The sequence below is a fragment of the Lepus europaeus genome, chromosome 17 (assembly GCF_033115175.1).
Source record: "Lepus europaeus isolate LE1 chromosome 17, mLepTim1.pri, whole genome shotgun sequence".
Taxonomy (NCBI): Eukaryota; Metazoa; Chordata; class Mammalia; order Lagomorpha; family Leporidae; genus Lepus; species Lepus europaeus.
The window spans coordinates 77889792-77910020 of record NC_084843.1 but is presented as its reverse complement, the minus strand read 5'-3'; the positions used below and the strand labels follow the sequence as shown (position 1 = coordinate 77910020).

The 20229-nt window shown below is 49.5% G+C and overlaps 1 protein-coding gene across 2 annotated transcripts in view; it reads right to left on the bottom strand.

Annotated features, from left to right (window-relative positions):
- VSTM4 (V-set and transmembrane domain containing 4) overlaps positions 1-20229 on the bottom strand; it is a 94920-nt gene that overhangs the window by 17238 nt on the left and 57453 nt on the right. For both annotated transcript variants that reach the window (XM_062214362.1, XM_062214363.1), the window contains exons 6-7: positions 14339-14445; positions 13074-13135 (exon numbers count right to left, since the gene is read on the bottom strand). In XM_062214362.1, the coding sequence (XP_062070346.1) occupies positions 13074-13135; positions 14339-14445 (169 nt within the window). The remainder of the gene's footprint in view (positions 1-13073; positions 13136-14338; positions 14446-20229) is intronic.

Here is a 20229-nt window from a genome sequence, read left to right as displayed (position 1 = left end):
TATCACTAATCATCACGGAAATGGTGCAAATGAAAACCACAATGAAATACCGCATCACACCCATTGGGGTGGCTACTTTCAACAAAAGGAAAGGAAGGGGAAAAAAGGGTGAGGGGAGGGGAGGAAGGGGAGGAGAGGAGAGGAGGGGAGGAAAGAGATGACACATGGGTCAGGATGTAGAGAAATCTGAGCCCTTCTATGCTATTGATGGAACTGTCCCCTGGTGCACCTGCTTTGGAAAATACTATGGTGGTTACTCAAAACATTAAATATAGCATTAGCCTATGATCCAGTAATCCCACTTCTGGGTGTTTGCCCGAAAGAACTAAGGCAGGGACTCAAGCACGGAGAGCTGCACATCCATGTTCACTGTAGCCAAAAAGTGGATGTTTTCCTCCAGCAGTGAATGGATGAACAAAACGTGGTGCACACACCCAGGGCCACACTGCTCAGCCTCACCAAGGAAGGAAATTCTGACCCATTGCTACAACACGGACGGATCTTGGGCACAGGATGCCAAGTAAGGTAAGCCAGTCACCAAAGGATAAAACTGGGATTCTCCTTCGATGAGGCTTCATGAGCAGTCAGACTCACACCACAGAAAGTAGAACAGGGGAGGGCATTGGCCTGGCGGTTGAGACTCCAACAGGGACATCAACATCCCCCATGAGAGAACCCAGGTTCAATGCCAGCTCCACTCCCAAGTCCAGCTTCCTGCTGGTGCAGACCCTGGGAGGCAGCAGTGTGGGCTCAAGTAGTTGGGTTCCTGCCACCCATACGAGAGACCCAGAGTGACCTCCCAGCTCCTGCCTTCAGCCTGGCCCAGTCCTGGCCACTGTGGGAATTTGGGAAGTAAACCGGCAGATGGGCTACCTTGCTCTCTCTCTCTCTCTATCTCCCTCTCAAATAAATTAAAGAAAAAAATATTTAAGGAGAATGATGGTCTTGCACTGGAGGTGTGGACATTAGGAAGCTGGTTAATGGGAGCAGGGATGCAGCTTGCCAAGGTGAGAGGAGTGATGGAGACTGGCTGCACAGCAACGCAAAGGCACCCAACACTGCTCATGAGTGCGCTTAGAAACCGTTGGGCCGGCGCTGTGGCACAATGGGTTAAAGCCCTGACCTGCACTGCCGGCATCCCATATGGGCACTGGTTCAGGACCCGGCTGCTGCACTTCCGATCCAGCTCTCTGCTATGGCCTGGGAAAGCAGCAGAAGATGGCCCGAGTGGTTGGACCCCTGCACCCGTGTGGGAGACCCGGAAGAAGCTCCTGGCTCCCGATCAGCTCAGTTTCAGTCTTTGCAATCATTTGGGGAGTGAACCAGCGAATGGAAGATCTTTGTCTCTCTTTTCTAACTGTCTTTCAAAGAAATAATACAATTCTTTTTTAAACAAAATAAATGGTTGGGACAACACGTCTTATGTTACATGTAGCTCACCACAGTAAAAAAGAAAAGCACAGTTCCCAAGGTTTGCATAAGTGAAGTGTGTACAAGGTCTGACTTTTATAGTATAAGAAACCCCAGGGGCCGGTGCTGTGGCGTAGTGGGGTAAGCCACTGCTTGTGATGCCAGCATCCTCTATGGGCACCAACTGGAGTCTCAGCTGCTCCACTTCCCATCCAGCTTCCTGCTAAAGGCCCAGGAAAGCAGTGAAGCATGGCCCAAGTCCTTGGGCCCCTGCACCCGCATGGGAGACCCAGAAGAAGCTCCTGGCTCCTGGCTTCAGCCTGGCTCAGCCCCAACCATTCCGGCCATCTAGGGAATAACCCAGCAGATGGATGATCTCTCTCTTTTTCTCTCTCTCCCTCTCTCTATAATTCTGCCTCTCACATAAATAAATAAGTCTTTAAGAAAAAACGTTGTTAAAAAGCAAACTAGGGGTCACTTTGGGAAGAGGAAGCAAAGTCATGTGAGGCAGGTAAACAAGACTCAGGTGCAGAACACGAAGTGCAAGAATCCAGGGCGATGAGGTGCGGCAGGAGGCCTGCGGAGAGGCCACGGAGCCCCCGGAGCTGGAAGGAGGAGGTCCTATGAGTCAGCCAGGGCATCAAGGTGGGAGGAAGGGACAGGTCTGGACGTACTGAGCAGTCACCAACGGGCTCACGGGCTCGTGCACAGGGGGTGAGGGACAACAGCACACGCAGGTTCTGGATGGGACCGAGGCAGGATATTCTGGGGGAGCAGGTGGAGGGGAAGGGATGAGGACCTGGGGTGCCCGTGGGCCTGCCAGGGGAGTGTCCAGGAGGTGGGCAGAAGAGCTGCTATGTGGGCCACATCGTGGAGCAGTGGGTTAGGGCACTGCCTGTGACGTCGGCATCCCCTGTGAACACAGGTTCCAGTCCCGCCTGCTCCACTTCCAATTCAGTTCCCTGTTGATGTACCTAGGAATGCAGTGGAGGACGGCGCAATTGCTTGGGCCCCTGCAGCCACGTGGGAGACCAGGATGAAGCTCCTGGCCCAGCTCCAGTGGCTTGGGTGGGACCAAGGGAGTGAGATGGATGGTGACGGCCATCCATCTGCTACTTGCAGGAATCCGTGTTTCAGGCAGGACACAGTGGGGAGCCGGCTGAGGATTTTAGGTGGGGAAATGGCACGGTTGGAGCTGTGCTTCAGAATTCCTGGGACAGCGATACAGAGGATGGACTTGGGGGGAGAGGCGGCTACAAGCCCGCACTCTGGGATCCGAGCTGTACTGAAGCCCACGCTGGCATCCATTGTTCTGTCTTTGGCGTCTTTCTCACGAGAGATCATTTTCTCCTTGGGCAAGAGCCTGGCCCTTGGTGCCATGGCCCTTCAGGCTCCCCCAGCACCGTTTGCATGAGGGCGGGCTCTCGGGTGCGGCGGGGAGGCCTGGGGCACTGGGGCGGGCCGGTTCTCACTGAACGCCAAGCTCAGCCCTGGCTCTGTGGCCATCAGTTCATTTGGGGACGTGGAGGATCCTCCAGCTCCCACGTTGCCTGCTGTGTTTTTCCTCTAAACGCTGAGGTTTTGCTCCTGCATTTGTTTTCTCTTCCTCTCCTCGGCCTCCAAATCAGTAACTGACCCATCGCACTGCCAATCTCAAGTGCACTTCTGCCTTCCTCTGTCTCTCCTGAGGCCAGGAGGAGGGGCAGCTCTTCCTGCCAGTGTGTGAATTAGCTCCACGGGCTCCGCAGGCTCCAAAGCATGAGGAACCCCGGAGGCATCAAAGAGCAGCTCACGCTGGACACAGAAGCCTGGCAGGCAGAGCCCAAGGAGCCTGCCCGATCCACGCAGCCTTGTTGCCGAACAGCAGGACCGGGACAGAACGTGTCTTGTTTGGTTGTTTTGTTTAAAAAAAAAAGTAATAGATAAATAAATAAAAAAGGAGAAAGGTGTGAGACTAGTTTTAATACATTGACTATATCTAAACTGCTTTTCTCTTTTTTTATTGTGTTCTTTATATCTACTTCTATATCTATCCATATTTCTAAAATTTATCTGAGAGGTAGAGAGACAATACAGAGAGAGAGAGAGCCAGACAAAATAACCTTTTATCCACTGGTTCACTCCTCAGATGCCCACATGACCCAGGATGAGCCAAGGCCATAACGGGAAGCTGGGAACTCGATCCTGGTCTCCCACCATGGGTGGCTGGAACCCAGTGACCGGGGCCATTAGTGCCACCTCCCAGGGTCTGCGTTAGGAATCAGGAGCCGGAGCTAGGAATCGAACTCGAGCACTTGGGGGTGGGACATGGGCATCTCAACCACTGGGCCAATCGCCTCCTCATTTTTCCTTGAGTTTTCTGACCGCTGTTAATCTATAGCAGACATATGTCCAGCAAATGACAAAAAAAAAAAAAAAAAAAACAAGGGGAAAAGATTCCTACTTGCTAGTTAATGCCCAAGGGTGTGGGCGTGTGTGCAAACGTGAGTGCTTGACCGTTGCTGGTGCTGTGGTTCCAATGAGTGAACCGGAATCCATAAAGCACCTAGCAGAGGCACCGGCACACAGTGGGCACTCAGTAAGTGAAGACTAAGGGTGTGTGTGTGTGTGTGTGCAAACATGAGTGCTTAACCGTTGCTGCTGTTGTGGTTTCAATGAGTGAACCAGCACCTAGCAGAGGCGCCGGCACACTGTTGGCACTCAGCAGTAAGATTCTTCCTATCAGCGTTCTTCCTTCTGGTCCGTGGGCAGCATGGGCAGACAGGCCGACTTTAGAAAGAGGGGCTGGGGGCGGCAAGATGGCGGAATAGGCAGGGAGCACATCGATAGTTCAGCAAGACACACAGGTTAATAAAAGTGGAGATACTGCAGGGTCAAGGAAGAGTAGGGGAAGAAACAGCAGCAGAAACTCTTCCGGAACTAGTGATTCACAGTGGACCTGCGTGGAGAGCGTGGAAGCCCAAGTTCGGGAACCAGCGGCAGACTCAACGCACCAGCGCTGGAACGCGAGGTGAGCCGAACCTCCATAGCCCGAGACACCAGCGGGCAAGCAGAAAGAGGAGACTAGAGGGAACGAGGCTTGAAACTCCGTGGGGAAAAGTTCACCAGGCTAACTAGAAGAGAGAGAGGAAAAAAAAAGAAAAAAAGTGACCGATACGGACACGAGTTTCTCTCTCTCCACTCACCTCTCAAAGGCGAGCAAGACTAAGAGCAGGCGCCATTTTGGACATACGTCATAAGCAGGGCGACCTCAGGTCCGCACCGGCCCTGAGCCTAGCAGAAACACCTGACTCTGGGGGGAGGGGTGAAATAACAGGAGATTAGCATCTAACTTGGCAACCCAGTGGGAGACTGCAGGAGAATTGGAGCCCACACTGAGGGCAGCAGAGATTCCCTGTGTGGTCCTTGGGAAAGAGCTTCTGATCTCTGGCTCCTGTGGGTATATCATTTGCCTGCTAACTACCTCCAATTACGTTCAGCTGTGCGGAATTACTTCCCTTTTGAATCAAAAAAAGAGAGAGAGATTTACCACACCTAACCTGGGAGTGTCATCTTTGACACACCCTCAACCCTGAGGAACCAAACACAGCTCTCAGTCCACACTTATCTCAAGCCTCTAAGGCTCCACCGAAAGCAGACAGTCCACTTAATATAGAGCCATAGCGTAACAAGAAAAAACACCACAGTGAAGAAACCAAATATCTGCAACATGCCAAACAACAAATGCAAAAACCGAGGTAACAAGAACAAGGAAGACACTATGATGACCCCAAATGAAAAAGACACCCCAATTCAAGATTATGAAGATGAAGAGATAGAGGAAATGCAAGAAGCGGATTTCAAAAAATTGATAAGAACATTAAGAAGTTCTCAAAAACAAATTCTTGAACTACAGAAATCCTTAGTGGACAAGATAGAAAATCTCTCTCGTGAAAATGAAATATTAAGGAGGAATCAAAATGAAATGAAACAACTAGTAGAACATGAAACTGTGATAGTGACGAGAAATCATAATGAAATGAAGAATTCAATAGATCAAATGACAAACACATTAGAGAGCCTTAAAAACAGAATGGGCAAAGCAGAAGAGAGAATATCAGACTTAGAAGACAGAGAACAGGAAAGGAAACAGGCAAACCAAAGAAAAGAAGAAGAAATTAGAAATCTAAAAAATATTGTCGGGAACCTACAGGATACTATTAAAAAACCCAACATTCGGGTTCTAGGAGTTCCTGAAGGCATGGAGAGGAATAAAGGATTAGAAGGCATTTTCAGTGAGATACTAGCAGAAAATTTCCCAGGTTTGGAGAAGGACAGAGGCATCTTAGTACAGGAAGCTTATAGAACCCCTAATAAACATGACCAAAAGAGATCCTCACCACGACACATTGTAATCAAACTCACCACAGTGAAACATAAAGAAAAGATCCTAAAATGTGCAAGAGAGAAACGTCAGATTACTCTTAGAGGATCTCCAATTAGACTCACAGCAGACTTCTCATCAGAAACCCTGCAAGCTAGAAGGGAATGGCGAGATATAGCCCAGGTACTAAGAGAGAAAAACTGCCAGCCCAGAATATTATATCCTGCAAAGCTCTCATTTGTGAATGAAGGTGAAATTAAGACTTTTCATAGCAAACAGAAACTGAAAGAATTTGTTGCCACTCATCCTGCCCTGCAAAAGATGCTTAAAGATGTGTTACACACAGAAACACAGAAACATGGTCACCAATATGAAAGAAGGTAAAGGAAGGAAACCTCACAGCAAAAGATCACAGGAAGCTCAATTTCTCTTTGACATAGAATTAAACTCTGATGCTCTGTTAAAGCAATGTGTTAAAATAATCTAAAAACAAAAAGCAATTCAAATCAATTGGCAATCTACAAAAAGAGTTAAAGATTTTAAAAGCTATTATTAAAATTGCTATATTGGTCTATTATGCTATGTTATATGTGTGTACATATTGTATATCCACATAGGAAATTTTATTAAGAGTTTTATTTTAAATGGCTTATAGATAAGATTGTCCATAAATTTAAGCTGCTAAAATCAATCAAAGATACATTTTAATTTGTGTGACCTGAATCTGTGTATCATATGTTTTAAACTTGTTGGTAGAAAGAAACTAAAAACATTTTATATGGTTGTGCTTAAGTTTACTGGTTAAACAAACTACACCATGTTAGATACTTAAGAGGTGTTTTCAAATACATGATTCTTAAAATTTATAGAAGGCATTGGACCCTCTGGTAAATGTTTTCTTAAGTTGATATCTAATGGCTGAAACGGTTTGCTAAGTATTCATGTAATATTGCTATTGTCAGCAAGCGATCTAGGACTTGCTCCCTCATTTCTCTATTCTAAGCCCAACTTATTCTTTCATTTCTCTATTCTCTTCAAGGTAGGAAACTAATTCTATTATGAAGGAATCTGTAGGATGCACAATTTAATCTTTAGACCTTATAAAAGAGATGGCTAACATTTTTCTGTATTAGCATAGCCAAAATAAGAGCTTAAATAATAATCTCATAGCTAGATTCACTTCGCCATCAGCGAAGTATACAGTAAGTAGAAAAAACCTCCCTTTCAGACCAAAGGGAAAGAAAGTTTTAAAGTGAGAATATAATTTTCCTCATGGGCATTGTCTACCTTAGAAAAACTACTACAGAACATGCCTGTGACTATAGACTTGTAGTTCAGGCCACCGAAGATTAGAGATGGGATACGGGCACTCCCTTGACTTGCATCCTCTGGTCTGCTTTAACACAAACCAGGAGGAAAGGAAAGCTCGGCATCAGAAGCAATGGGTGGCAGGCCTATTAATGGCTGATCTGTACAGTGATCTGCCCTCAAGGAGACCCAACAGGCCAGTCCACTGCAGTGGCTTTCAATGTGGTAAGCATGGGCTTCAGCAGAAGTCAGCTTGTGAAGAGCCCTGGCAGCTCTGCCAAGAGTTGGATCATTGGAAATGGACCTGCCCTGGAGTCGAAGGATGCCCAGGTCAGAGCCACAGATCTTATTGGCTCTAAGCTGAAAAGCCCTTCACTCAGCCCAACTTCCAAAGTGACCACTGCAGCTGAGGGGATGGTCAAGTAGGGTCAGCAACATTGCAGGCAGAACTGTAAATTTCTTGTTAGAGATGCCACCTGCCTTTACCTGGCCAGCTCTCCTCCCAGGCCAGCCAAGTAATGAAAGTCAACAGAGTGCCTTCCCCTAGGAGGTTCACACCTCCCTTAGGATATACCCCATGTGAAGAGAGAGATAGGCCTGGGCCTCTTAACTTACAAGGCGTAAAGCCCAACAGATCAAGCCCCTTCTATCAGGTTCTATTTGCCTCTCAATCAGAAAACTTAATTGTAGCTTAGACAGCACCTTTCTTAGCTCCTCTAATAATGACTCTGTCCTTTGTTCTAGACCCTGTCTAGCACACTTGGGCCTCATTCCTTTGTAATCATAACCTCTACTCTACCACCAATGGCTCTACTCCCAACCTGTGTGTACTGATGGTCCTCTTCCCCACTTAATGCTGTATAATTGTTCAAACCTGGTAAATGCCACTCTTAGGATCATTGGTTACTATCCTCACTCTGTCTTTTATGACCTTGTCTAAATATGATCAGAGTCGGCAAACTTGGAAGGCTTCCATAGCCTTGGCAACTCATGATGACAGCCTAGGATGGTTACTGGCACCATAAACTAGAGTGTCAATTTGTTGGGTCAACAACAGGAGCCACTGTGCACTTGCTCCTCATGTGGGATCTCTGTCCTTAATGTACTGTACATTTTGATTTAATGCTATAACTAGTACTCAAACAGTATGTTTCACTTTGTGTTTCTATGTGGGTGCAAACTGTTGAAATCTTTATACTAAATTGATGTTCTGTATATAAAGAGAATTGAAAATGAATCTTGATGCAAATGGAAGGGGAGAGGGAGTGGGAGAGGGGAGGGTTGTGGGTGGGAGGGAAGTTATGGGAGGGGGAAGCCATTGTAATCCATAAGCTGTACACTGGAAATTTATATTCATTAAATAAAAGTTAAAAAAAAAAAGAAAAAAAAAAAAAAGAAAGAGGGGCTGGGCCGGCGCCGCGGCTCACTAGGCTAATCCTCCGCCTTGCGGTGCCGGCACACTGGGTTCTAGTCCCGATCGGGGCACCGATCCTGTCCCGGTTGCCCCTCTTCCAGGCCAGCTCTCTGCTATGGCCCGGGAGTGCAGTGGAGGATGGCCCAAGTGCTTGGGCCCTGCACCCCATGGGAGACCAGGAGAAGCACCTGGCTCCTGCCATCGGATCAGCGCGGTGCGCCGGCCGCAGCGCGCCAACCGCAGCGGCCATTGGAGGGTGAACCAACGGCAAAAGGAAGACCTTTCTCTCTGTCTCTCTCTCTCACTGTCCACTCTGCCTGTCCAAAAAAAAAAAAAAGAAAGAGGGGCTGGGAGCTTTGCGGCCCTGGATCCCTTCCAGGAAGCACCGTGTTATGGTAATGGTGGCAAAAGAAGCAAGTTTGACAGAACCAAACCCTAAGCCGGTACCAGCTGCCCCCTAAAACTACACACCTCCGAGCTGTCTTCTCTACTCCTCACCGAGGCCTGGCTGAGTCAACAGGTAGCTATCGACCCCACCTTCAGCTCCCATCAAGACTTATTGATTGGAGAGAGAAATATTGACCGGATGGAGACTGAGGGTCAATGATGGCCTTCTGGGAAAATAAATCTTAATATTCACCAAATCCACCGATGCCGGGCCGCATATTTTTGTCTGCTCTGCGGGTGCTGCAGGGGCCCAGCTGAGCTCAGCGCTTTGCGTGGTTGTGAACTGATCCAGGTGTAAACCGGTATCCAAATCGACTTGGTTCTGGAAATTCTGCTATAAACTTTTTAAAGTCTTCATTCCTTCAGTGATTGAGGGATCATTTAGCAGTCAAATAACTGTTCTTGGGAACACTTCCATGAGGCCACAAATCCTTTTTGCAATGCACATAACCACCCTGATCTGCTTGCCCAGGGAGAAATTAAGAACTTCCTAAGCGGGGTCTCCAGCCAGAGAGGCCAGCCAGCCCAAACAAACACCAACAAAGAAGTCAACAGCAAAAGCGTACAACCAGGAGGGCGGCTACTTTTGAAAAACCTCTTGAATGCAACCTTCTCCTAAGTGGCAAAAAACTGCTGAGGGTGGCATTTTGGACCCAAGAGGGGGCGTGGCTGAGTTTTGTTCATGTTTAATGGAGAACGGAGAGGTGGCGGTCCATCAGACTGAGAACCAGGGGAAGCTGTTGGTTCAAGACTGGACGCCATCCCCTGTGGGTGGTAGGAACTGGGTCACTTCTCGTGACAACTGAGAGCTTGTGTGTCCTCTCCAACTTGGGGTGGAGGCAGGAAGCTTGTGAAAATGAAATCCGACGACATGCAAAAGCACTCAAGGACACACTCCCAGCAGATGTCAAAGGCACTTCAGTGCGCACTCACGGTAGCATAGCAATGATAGGCTCTCTCTGCACACACACACATACACACCATAGTGCACACACACCATAGCAGAGCAATGACAGGCTCTCTCTGCACACACACACACCATAGTGCACACACATCGTAGCATAGCAATAACAGGCTCTCTCTCTGCACACACACACACACACACCGTAGTGCACACACACCGTAGCATAGCAATGACAGGCTCTCTCTCTGCACACACACACACCGTAGTGCACACACACACACCGTAGTGCACACTCACGGTAGCATAGCAATGACAGGCTCTCTCTGCACACACACACACCATAGTGCACACACTGTAGCATAGCAATGACAGGCTCTCTCTCTGCACACACACACACACACCGTAGTGCACACACACCGTAGCATAGCAATGACAGGCTCTCTCTGCACACACACACACACCATAGTGCACACACTGTAGCATAGCAATTACAGGCTCTCTCTGCACACACATACACACCATAGTGCACACACACCATAGCATAGCAATGACAGGCTCTCCCTCTGCACACACACACACACCATAGTGCACACACACCGTAGCATAGCAATGACAGGCTCTCTCTCTGCACACACACGCACCATAGTGCACACACACACCGTAGCATAGCAATGACAGGCTCTCTCTCTGCACACACACACACACACCGTAGTGCACACACACCGTAGCATAGCAATGACAGGCTCTCTCTGCGCACACACACACACACACCGTAGTGCACACACACTGTAGCATAGCAATGACAGGCTCTCTCTGCACACACACACACACACACACCGTAGTGCACACACACTGTAGCATAGCAATAACAGGCTCTCTCTCTGCACACACACACACCGTAGTGCACACACACCATAGCATAGCAATGACAGGCTCTCTCTGCACACACACACACACCATAGTGCACACACATCGTAGCATAGCAATGACAGGCTCTCTCTCTGCACACACACACACACCGTAGTGCACACACACCGTAGCATAGCAATGACAGGCTCTCTCTCTCTGCACACACACACACACACCATAGTGCACACTCACCGTAGCATAGAAATGACAGGCTCTCTCTCTCTGCACACACACACACACACTGTAGCATAGCAATGACAGGCTCTCTCTCTGCACACACACACACACACACACCGTAGTGCACACACACCGTAGCATAGCAATGACAGTCTCTCTCTCTCTCTCTCTGCACACACACACCTGCTGAAAAACACTAGCAACAAAATAAATAACACTATGATTTAAAATGACCCAAATCTCCATGCATCTACACTCGTACACTAAGACATCAATGAATAAATGAGAAAACCGGAACACCTTGACTTACTTTAGAATTCCAAACAGTAAATGTAGCAAGATGAAAAAAGATAGAAGATGCCCGTTAGTGAGCTACTGATGAATGCCAGACTGATGGGCCGAGACCCAAGGAGAAGCAGAGTTCTCATGGCCGTAGCACACTTCCCCTACAGGCTGTGTCACCGTGTGGGTTTAACACGGTCGCTGCTCCCTCCAGAAGGGTGGAGGCTAACTCCCCTTACCTTGAGGGTGAAATGGGCTTAGGAGACTGGCTTCTAACCAGCAGGGCAAGGAAAGAAAGAGAAGAGTAAGTTTACAGTAAGGAAGCCTACAGCCAGGACAGGGCCTTCCCCATGCAACTGAGATGGACAACACTACTACTAAGACCCGATGATGGGGCCGGCGCTGTGCCGGCATCCCATGTGGGCGCTGGTTCAAGTTCCAGCTGCTCCACTTCTGATCCAGCTCCCTGCTATGGCCCAGGAAAGCAGCAGAAGATGGCTCAAGTCCTTGGAGCCCTGCACCCACATGGGAGACCTGGAGGAATCTCCTGGCTCCTGGCTTCGGATTGGCACAGTTCCAGCCATTGTGGCCAACTGGGGAGTGAACCAGCAGATGGAAGACCTCCCTCTCTCTCTCTGCCTCTCTGTGCAACTCTGACTTTCAAATATATAAATAAATCTAAAACAAAAAAAGACACAATGACACCATGTGTCCCCAGCTTGATTCCCGAGAAGGAAACTGTACCTGTGGGTTGTTCTTCCCCAAAACCTATAACCCCGTTTGTTTGTTTTTTAATTTACTATTTTTTATTTACTATTGATTTTCATTTATTTGAAAGGGAGGTGATGGAGATACACATACACAGACATACACACACACACACACACACGCAGATCTTCCGTCTGCTAATTCACTCCCCAAATCCCTGGAACAGCTAGGGCTGGGTCAAGGCTGTAGCAAGAGTGCCTTCTAGGTCTCCCACATGGGTGGAAGAGACACAAGCCCATGAGCCATCACCTGCTGCCTCCCCAGTGCGCATGAGCAGGTGGTGGGGTCAGAAGTGGAGTAGCTGGCACTCAACCCAGGCTCCCAATAACGGGATGCAGGCGTTCCCAAGCAGCGTCATGGACTTGCTGTGCCACAACACCCACCCCCATAGCCCTGCCTGGAGAAACCCCAGTGAGGGCACATGTCAAACAGTGACTGGCCACTAGTCTTCAAAGAAACAGGATCTGTCACAGCTTAAGGAAGGGAGGGCAAAGTAGCATCCGGGAGTGGCTCCTGGAACAGGAAGGAAACATCGGTGGAAAAGTGCCGAGACCTCACCGACGTCCAGAGTGTGGTTAACAGCAATGCACACGAGTTGCTTTCTTAGTCTCAACAAATGCACCATGCTATGCAACGTGTCGACATTAAGAGATGTCATGTGGAGGGCGCGGGGCAGTCTCTCCATATGGTCTTTACAACCCTTGTAAACCTAGAAATATTTCAAAGCACACAGCCGTGGCATGTTTTCTGGAAGGTTCTTCAGGGTGTTCATAAGGTAGGCTCACGCTAACAGGCCCACTTTTTGTTTTAGACGTTTCTGAGTGTGGCTCCCCCCCTTGCTTGTGAAAACAAGTTTCCGTAACTGGGGACCGAGCATGGAGAAGAGCAGACTCAGAATCCGACCCAGGAAGAGACGGCGCCTTTGCTCGTCTTTGGGTGGCACAAAGATACCAGGCATTTTCTGCATGCCTGGGGTCCCTCGAGGTCCTGTTGGAGCGTCCGTGTGTGTGTGTGTGTGTGTGTGTGTGTGAGAGAGAGAGAGAGAGAGAGAAAGAGAGAGACAGACAGAGCACGGAGAGCCCAGTACTCACCAGCGCGACTTTCCTCTGTGGTTTTAGCAGCTTCGGTTTGTGGAAGGTGGTGGCCATCGGAGCTGTGGAGGAAGGTCAAGGGTTCACAGGTGCTTGGTGCAAACTTCTGGACCGTGGAAGAATGCCCAGGTGCCCCCAGGAGGGGGCGACCTTCCCCTAGCTTTTGGACATACCATCATCTCTCCCTCTCTCTTTCTAACCCCCCCAGCAAGGTCAACAAACCAGCTCTACAAAGAGGTCAAATGTGCAGGTGAGAAGCAGGTGCACCTGGCACAGCCTGAGGCCGGGACCTTCCCTGGGAGTCGCCACCCTGGAGGGCACTGGCTCTGACAGCAGTGGCCTTTGAGCCCCACGGCTGCTGTATGGTTTACAAGGGAGGGTCTCACTGTCCTGGTTTCACGGAGAAGGACACCCTCGCCCAGCGTCGTGTAGCTAGTCTGTGAATGATTTGAGATTTGGACTCGGCATGGACATCCAGGCTCTGCCACTGTGCTCTGTAAGGCTTACTTCCATCTTCCACGGGATAGGGCCAAATCAGCTCCAGAGTGGACGGGATGATCTAGCAGTGGGATGTCTGGCCCAGAACAGGTGCCTCCTCCTCTCCCTGCCTTCCCCGGGCGGCTGTGCAGCCCTTCTTAGCATGGTCAGCCTTATCACCACCAGCTTTCTCTCCAGGGCTCAACGTGTCCCTAGGGGACACCTGTGATGTCCCAATGGAGAGACAAGACATGTGATGACATTGTTTACCTCATATTGCCAAATCCATTTCAAATTGGTTGAAGTCCAAACATCTCCTAAATTGACCAGCTACTTTGGGAACTCTAGGGTCTCCTGTCACTCAAAACCAGAACTGGGATCCCAGAATAACTCATCTTACTGCCACACACCAAAAAGCACTACTGATACCTGGCTGCCATCTGCAGAGACATCAGAGTCCTCTTTCCCTTGATGGGACCACGGAGATACCGACAGCCCCCACCCCCACCCCCGCTCCACCTCGCCATGCATGGAAGTTTTAAGTCCAAGGGGAAACACAGTGTGAAATCCTCTGTGAATTCTGGCCCACCCTCCTGCTACAGCTATGCTGGGCCCATGGGCACCAACCCTACCCCGCCCTAGGGACTGAGCGGTGAGGGGGAGGTGGTCCAGCACCAGCTGGGGGTCTTCAGACTGTCTTGGGCTCCATCTGCCCCATCACACCCCAGGCCCACCCCAGCCTCGGTCTTGATGGCTCCCAGGCGGGAACCTGCAGGCCAGCTTCCTACCTTTGGCAGGGACTGCGGGAGGAACGTCAACCTTCTCCTTCCGCCTCTTGCCCTTCTTGGGCTGCAGTGGCGCCAGACTGGTCACGCTGGTGACTGTCTCCCCGGAGCTGCCAAAGAAAAAGTTCCCGGTGAGGCCCGAAGTAGATTTGTAGCTGCAAAAAGAAAAGGCAAATGGACCCATCATGTGTGTGTGTGTGTGTGTGTTCCCAGGTAGCCGTGGGAGGAAGGGCTGTCTTGTAGCTGGCCTGGGGTTGCCCTATGCTTGTCTATATTGCTTAGGGATGCATGGGCTGATGGTTTATGCTTGGCTGGTCGGCGTTATCAATGGAGTACTTGGAGATAGCACCAGCAGCTTTTCCTTGAGCTCTCCTAAAACCAAGAATCCTTGTCCATGTTTTTGTCCATCTTCCCAAAGCCCATCCCCCACAAGAAAGCAGCTCCTGAGCCACGGAGAAAGGACCCTGGAGAGCAGCACCTGGAAGGTGCCCGGGTCCCCCCAAGATTGCTGGGGCTTCCCTGCCTGCTGTGATTTTTACTCTGTGCACCGGGGAGGGCGGTGTCTCCAACGAGCTGACTTGCGTAACTGCTGCAGGATCAGGTTCTTCTGCCGTGTTGTCCAGGGCAATGCGAGATGTGACCAAGATGATAAGCCTTGTATCACAGGCAAGGAAGTCAGGGCTGAGGGTGGTATGGCGGGCTAATGCCGCTTGTGATGGCATTATAGCACCAGCTGCTCCGCTTCCCATCCAGCTGCCTGCTAATGCACTTGGGAAAACTGCAGAAGAGGTCCCAAGGGCGTGGCCCCTGCCACCCACGTGGGAGACAAGGATGGAATTCCGGGCTCCTGGTTTTGATCTGGCCCACCCCAGCATCTCTCTCTCTCCCTCCCTCTCTCACTTTTGCTTTCGCTCTTGCTCTCTCTCTTCCTCTCTCTCTGACTTCCAAATAAGTAAATCTTCAAAAAGAAAGTCAACGCTTAAGGTTCTAAGTGACTGCAGACATGAGAGCTAAGCCCATTCTTGGCCCTCCACAAACTTCCTTGAACAACCGTCAACCTGCTCCAAGGCTTCCTGCTGGCTCCGGCAGCCCACGGCGAAGCCCCTTACAGAATACCTTGTCTTTCAGCACTGGTTCCAGCCCAGCAGGTGCAGCTACCAAGAGAGGGTTTCTGGAAGCCTCTAAGGACATGATGAGTGGCCCAATCATCAGATGAACAAAGCTGGTAAACAGGCAGCTTTCACACCAAAGGAAAGGCTCACTGGCACGCAAAAGCTTGGGAAGTCCCTCCTGGAGAGACGGCGCTTCTAAGCGCTCTCTGCTCAGGAGTGCTGCCCGCATGCAGGCGAGCCTCTCCTGATGGAAAACGACCAGGCTACAGCTGTCAACACTGCAGCCTTGCGGAGGGCACTGGCTTGGTGGTCGCCATGCTGGTTAAGATGCCCCGCCTCCCATGCTGGGGATCTGGGTTCTAAACCTGGCTCCAGCTCCGATTCCAGCTTCCTGCTAACACAGACCCTGAGAGGCAGCAGTGCTGGCTCAAGTCACTGGGTTCCTGCCACCCACGTGGGAGACCTGGATTGTGTCCCCAGCCCCCATCCTCAGCCTAGCCCTGCCCCTGATGGTGTGGGCATTGAGGGAGTGAACCAGCAGATGGCGCTCTCTTTCAGTCTCTCTTGCTCTCCTTCTTCTCAAATAACTAAAAAATACAACTTTTAAAAATAACAGTGAGGAGCCGGCGCTGTGGCGCAGTGGGTAAGGCTGCTCCCTGCAGTGCCGGCATCCCATATGGGCACCAGTGAGAGTCCTGGCTACTCCTCTTCCAATCTAGCTCTCTGCTATGGCCTGGGAAAGCAGTCGAAGATGGCCCAAGTCCTTGGGCCTCTGCACCTTTGTGGGAGACCCGGAAGAAGCTCCTGGCTCCTGGATTTGGATCGTCGCAGCTCCAGCTGTTTCGGCCATCTGAGGAGTGAACCAGCGGATGGAAGAACTCCTCTCTCTCTTTCTCTCTCTCTGCCTCTGTCTCTCTGTAACTCTGCCTTTCAAATAAATAAATACATCTTTTTTAAAAATGATGATCTTGAACATTGGGACTCAGCGATTTCACAGCTGGGAAATTCGTGCTGTGGCGATCCTTGCATGGGTTGGCACCTGCTACTGGTAACAAGAACTGATCCAGACAACCCCACTGTCCATCAGCAGTGATGGGTTGAGTGGACTGCAGTGGACCACACATGGGAACGTCTGTCTCTGCAAACAGGAATGAAGAAGCTGTCCGTGAAGGTTCATGGAAAACGAAATTAAAATATAACTTTATCTGGATGCTAAAAAGTTTTTGAAATTGTTGCATAGTTTTTTTCATAATATACATGAACTTTTTGAAAGCCCCTCATATATGCCTGGATTTCACTTGCTTTGGCTTCAACATAAATTTATATGTTATTATATGTTTTATTATATTATATTTTATTATATTTTAATTCCACTTTCCCCCAATTTTTGTAGTATTCTGCTATGTCCTGGTGAAGACAGATGAATTATTATCTAGTATGAGCATTAGCAAATATTAATACTTATTTGCATATTCCTAAAGAAAATGTTTATAAGAACTTAAAAATCTTGGGGTTGGTGTAGTGGCACAGTGAGCTAAGCTGCTGCCTGCAGTGCCAGCATCCCACACCCAAGCGCTGGCTAAGTTCCGACTGCTCGGCTTCCATTCCAGCTCCCTGTTAATGTGCCTGAGAAACCAGCCGGAGGTGGCCTCTGTCCTTGGGCTCTGCCACCCACGTACGAGAATGTGGATGGAGCTCCTGGCTCCTGGCTTTGGCCTGGCCCAGCTCTGGCCATGTGGCCATTTGAAGAGTGAACCAGGGGATGGAAGATCTCTCTCTCTCTCTGCATTTCAAATACATTAATAAGTGCTTTTTAAATTATTTTAAGTAAGAACTGGTATTACGGCACAATGGGTTAAGCTGCTGCACTCCCACACCAGAGCACCAGTCAAGTCCTGGCTGCTCCATTTCTGATCCAGCTCCCTGATAACACATCTGGGAAGGCAGAAAAATATGCTCCAAATACTTGGGTCCTTGCCACTTGTGCCGGAGACCCGGATGCAGTCCCAGGCTCTGAGCTTTGGTCTGGACCAGCCCTGGCCAATGAGGCAACTTAGGCACTGAATCAATGGATAAAATCAATCTCTCTCTCTGTCTCTCTCTGTCTCTCTCCCTCTGTGTGTGTGTGTGTCATTGTGCCTTTCAAATAAATACATCTTAAAAAAAGAAGTCAAAATAGTGATCCCCTATAAAATGGGGGGAGGGTTGCTGAGAAACTAAACATAGAAATAGGACAGGGAAAATCATTACTGGAAATGTTTACAATGAAATGCAAATAAATACATACACATATTTAATAAGAGGTAGGCTACTCTAGTCATCGTTTTGGGGATTTAAAAAATGCATCCATAAAGACTGAATCACACTCAGTGGGATAATTTCCAAGAATCCAGTTCCCACCGAGATCCCCCAAAGAGAGTTTATTTTTATTGGGAACAGAAATTCTAGCCGGTCCCAGGTTTGGCGGACACGGCCAACTGTGCAAGTTCACTAACCACCAAAGGAATTTGAGTTTACAAAACGCTGACCACGGAGAGCGAGAGAGGCTTAGCAACACTCAGGCCACGCGGGGCCGGCTGCCAGACTCTTGAACTGTTTGTTGTCGTTTTTCTGTTCGTTATAAAATAACGCAGCTTCGTGTTTCAAAACGGTCCTTACAGGCATGGCAAAGAGAGGAAATAAGCCTGTTACAGCCCAAAACACAAACCTGGCAAACATTTCCACACTGTATCCTCTTACTTATTTTTTAATAGATTTCATTTTTTTTATAGAGCAGTTTTAGGGGCACAGGGTAATCGAACAGAAGTAGAGAGAGTTCCTGGGGCTGGCGCTGTGACGCAGTAGGTTAAGTCTCCACCTGCAGTGCCAGCATCCCATACCGGGAACAGTTTGAGTCTCGGCTGTTCCACTTCCTATCCAGCTCTCCGCTGTGGCCTGGGAAAGCAGTAGAAGATGGCCCAAGGCTTTGGGCCTCAGCACCCGCATGGGAGACCCAGAAGAAGCTCCTGGCTCCTGGCTTTGGATCGACACAGCTTCGCACGTTGCAACCAGCTGGGGAGAGAACCAGTGGGTGGAAGGCCTTTCTCTCTGTCTCTCCCTCTCCCTGTCTGTAACTCTACCTCTCGAATAAATAAATAAAATCTTTAAAATAGAAGAAACTTCCCAAACCCCTCACAAGCACAGTCTACCCTGGAATCCACATTTCCACACGGGGGTACATCATTATCTCCCCAAGTCCAGAGTTTCCCCTGAGCTTCACTCTTAAAAAAAATATGTATTTTATTTATCTGAAAGGCAGAGTTACAGAGAAAAGAGAGAAAGAGAGAGAGACTGAGATCTTCTGTCTGCTGGTTCACTTGGCTACAATGGCCAAGACAGGGCCAGGCTGAAGCCAGGAGCTTCTTCCAGATCTCCTACATGGGTTGTAGGGCCCAGGAACTTGGGCCATCCTCTGCTGCTTTCCCAGAACTCAGTCTGGGTCTCCCGCATGGCTGGCAGGGACTCCTTGAGCCGTAACTACCACCTGCTGCATCAGGGCTGGAGCCAGGAGAGGAGCCGGGACTCGAACTCGGGTCCTCCACTACGAGACACAGGCATCTTACCCTCTAGACTAAACACTGCCCCTCAGCTGGATTCTTGGAGCTGGGGTGATCACTTCACAGAGGAGAGCTATTTTGAAGGCAATTTAATTCCCACCGTCAGGATGGCTGCTACTGCGCAGCCCTCCAACCAATGAACGAGCCATCGCTCTGACGTCACCTCTTCAACACCACGCTCACTGGTTTACAAAGCAATCTGGTTAAGAACCACAAAAACAAATGCAATCACCTTTCCACTAGCGTTTCTCAGGTTGCTGCCGAGGGCCAGCAGGCCCTGTGTCTGTCTCGTGAGTTTCTTCGCTGATGACATCATCCACTATCCCTTATTTAGGACCGGAAGTTACTCTCAGAGACCCACATGCGGCTTTTACAGCATTTTGACATACTCGCTGCGAACACTGCTTCCAGTTCCCTTTGAATTCTGGCTTTTTGTTAAATGTACAATTTTGCTTTGTTTTTACTGCAATCTTTTTTTTTTTTTATCATGTTTTAGTTGTTTTGTTGGTTACTTTGTCTTATTTATTTGTGAGGCAGAGAGAGGGAGAGAAAGAGAGAGAGAGAGAGAAAGTTCCCATCTACAAGTTCATACTCCCAAATGCTTGTAATGACCCCTGGCCTGGGGCTGAAGCCAGGAACCAGGAGCTCCATCCAAGTCTCCCAGGTAGGTAGGTGGCAGAAATCCAGGTACTTGAGCCAACACCACTGCCTCCCAGGGTCTGTATGAACAGGAAGTGGGAGTCAGGAGCGGAGCCGGGAATCAAACCCGGGTCCTCTGACATGGGCTGTGGGTGCCCCAAGCAGCGCCTTAGGTGCTCTGTGGCCATCTGTCAACATTTATCCTTCCTTCTGTCGTCCTTGAACTTGGACAGCCTGCCTAACTGCACCCTATTCACTGTGGACCCCAATCCCATTTATTTATTTATTTATTTGGACAGGCAGAGTTAGAGGGAGAGAGACAGAGATAAAGGCCTTCCCTCCGTTGGTTCACCCCCCCCAAGTGCAGGGCCCAAGCACTTGGGCCATCCTCCACTGCACTCCCAGGCCACAGTAGAGAGCTGGCCTGGAAGAGGAGCAACTGGGACAGAATCCGGCGCCCCAACCAGGACTAGAATCCCGGGTGCCGGCACCACAGGTGGAGAATTAGTCTAGTGAGCCATGGCGCTGGCCCCCAATCCCATTTCTA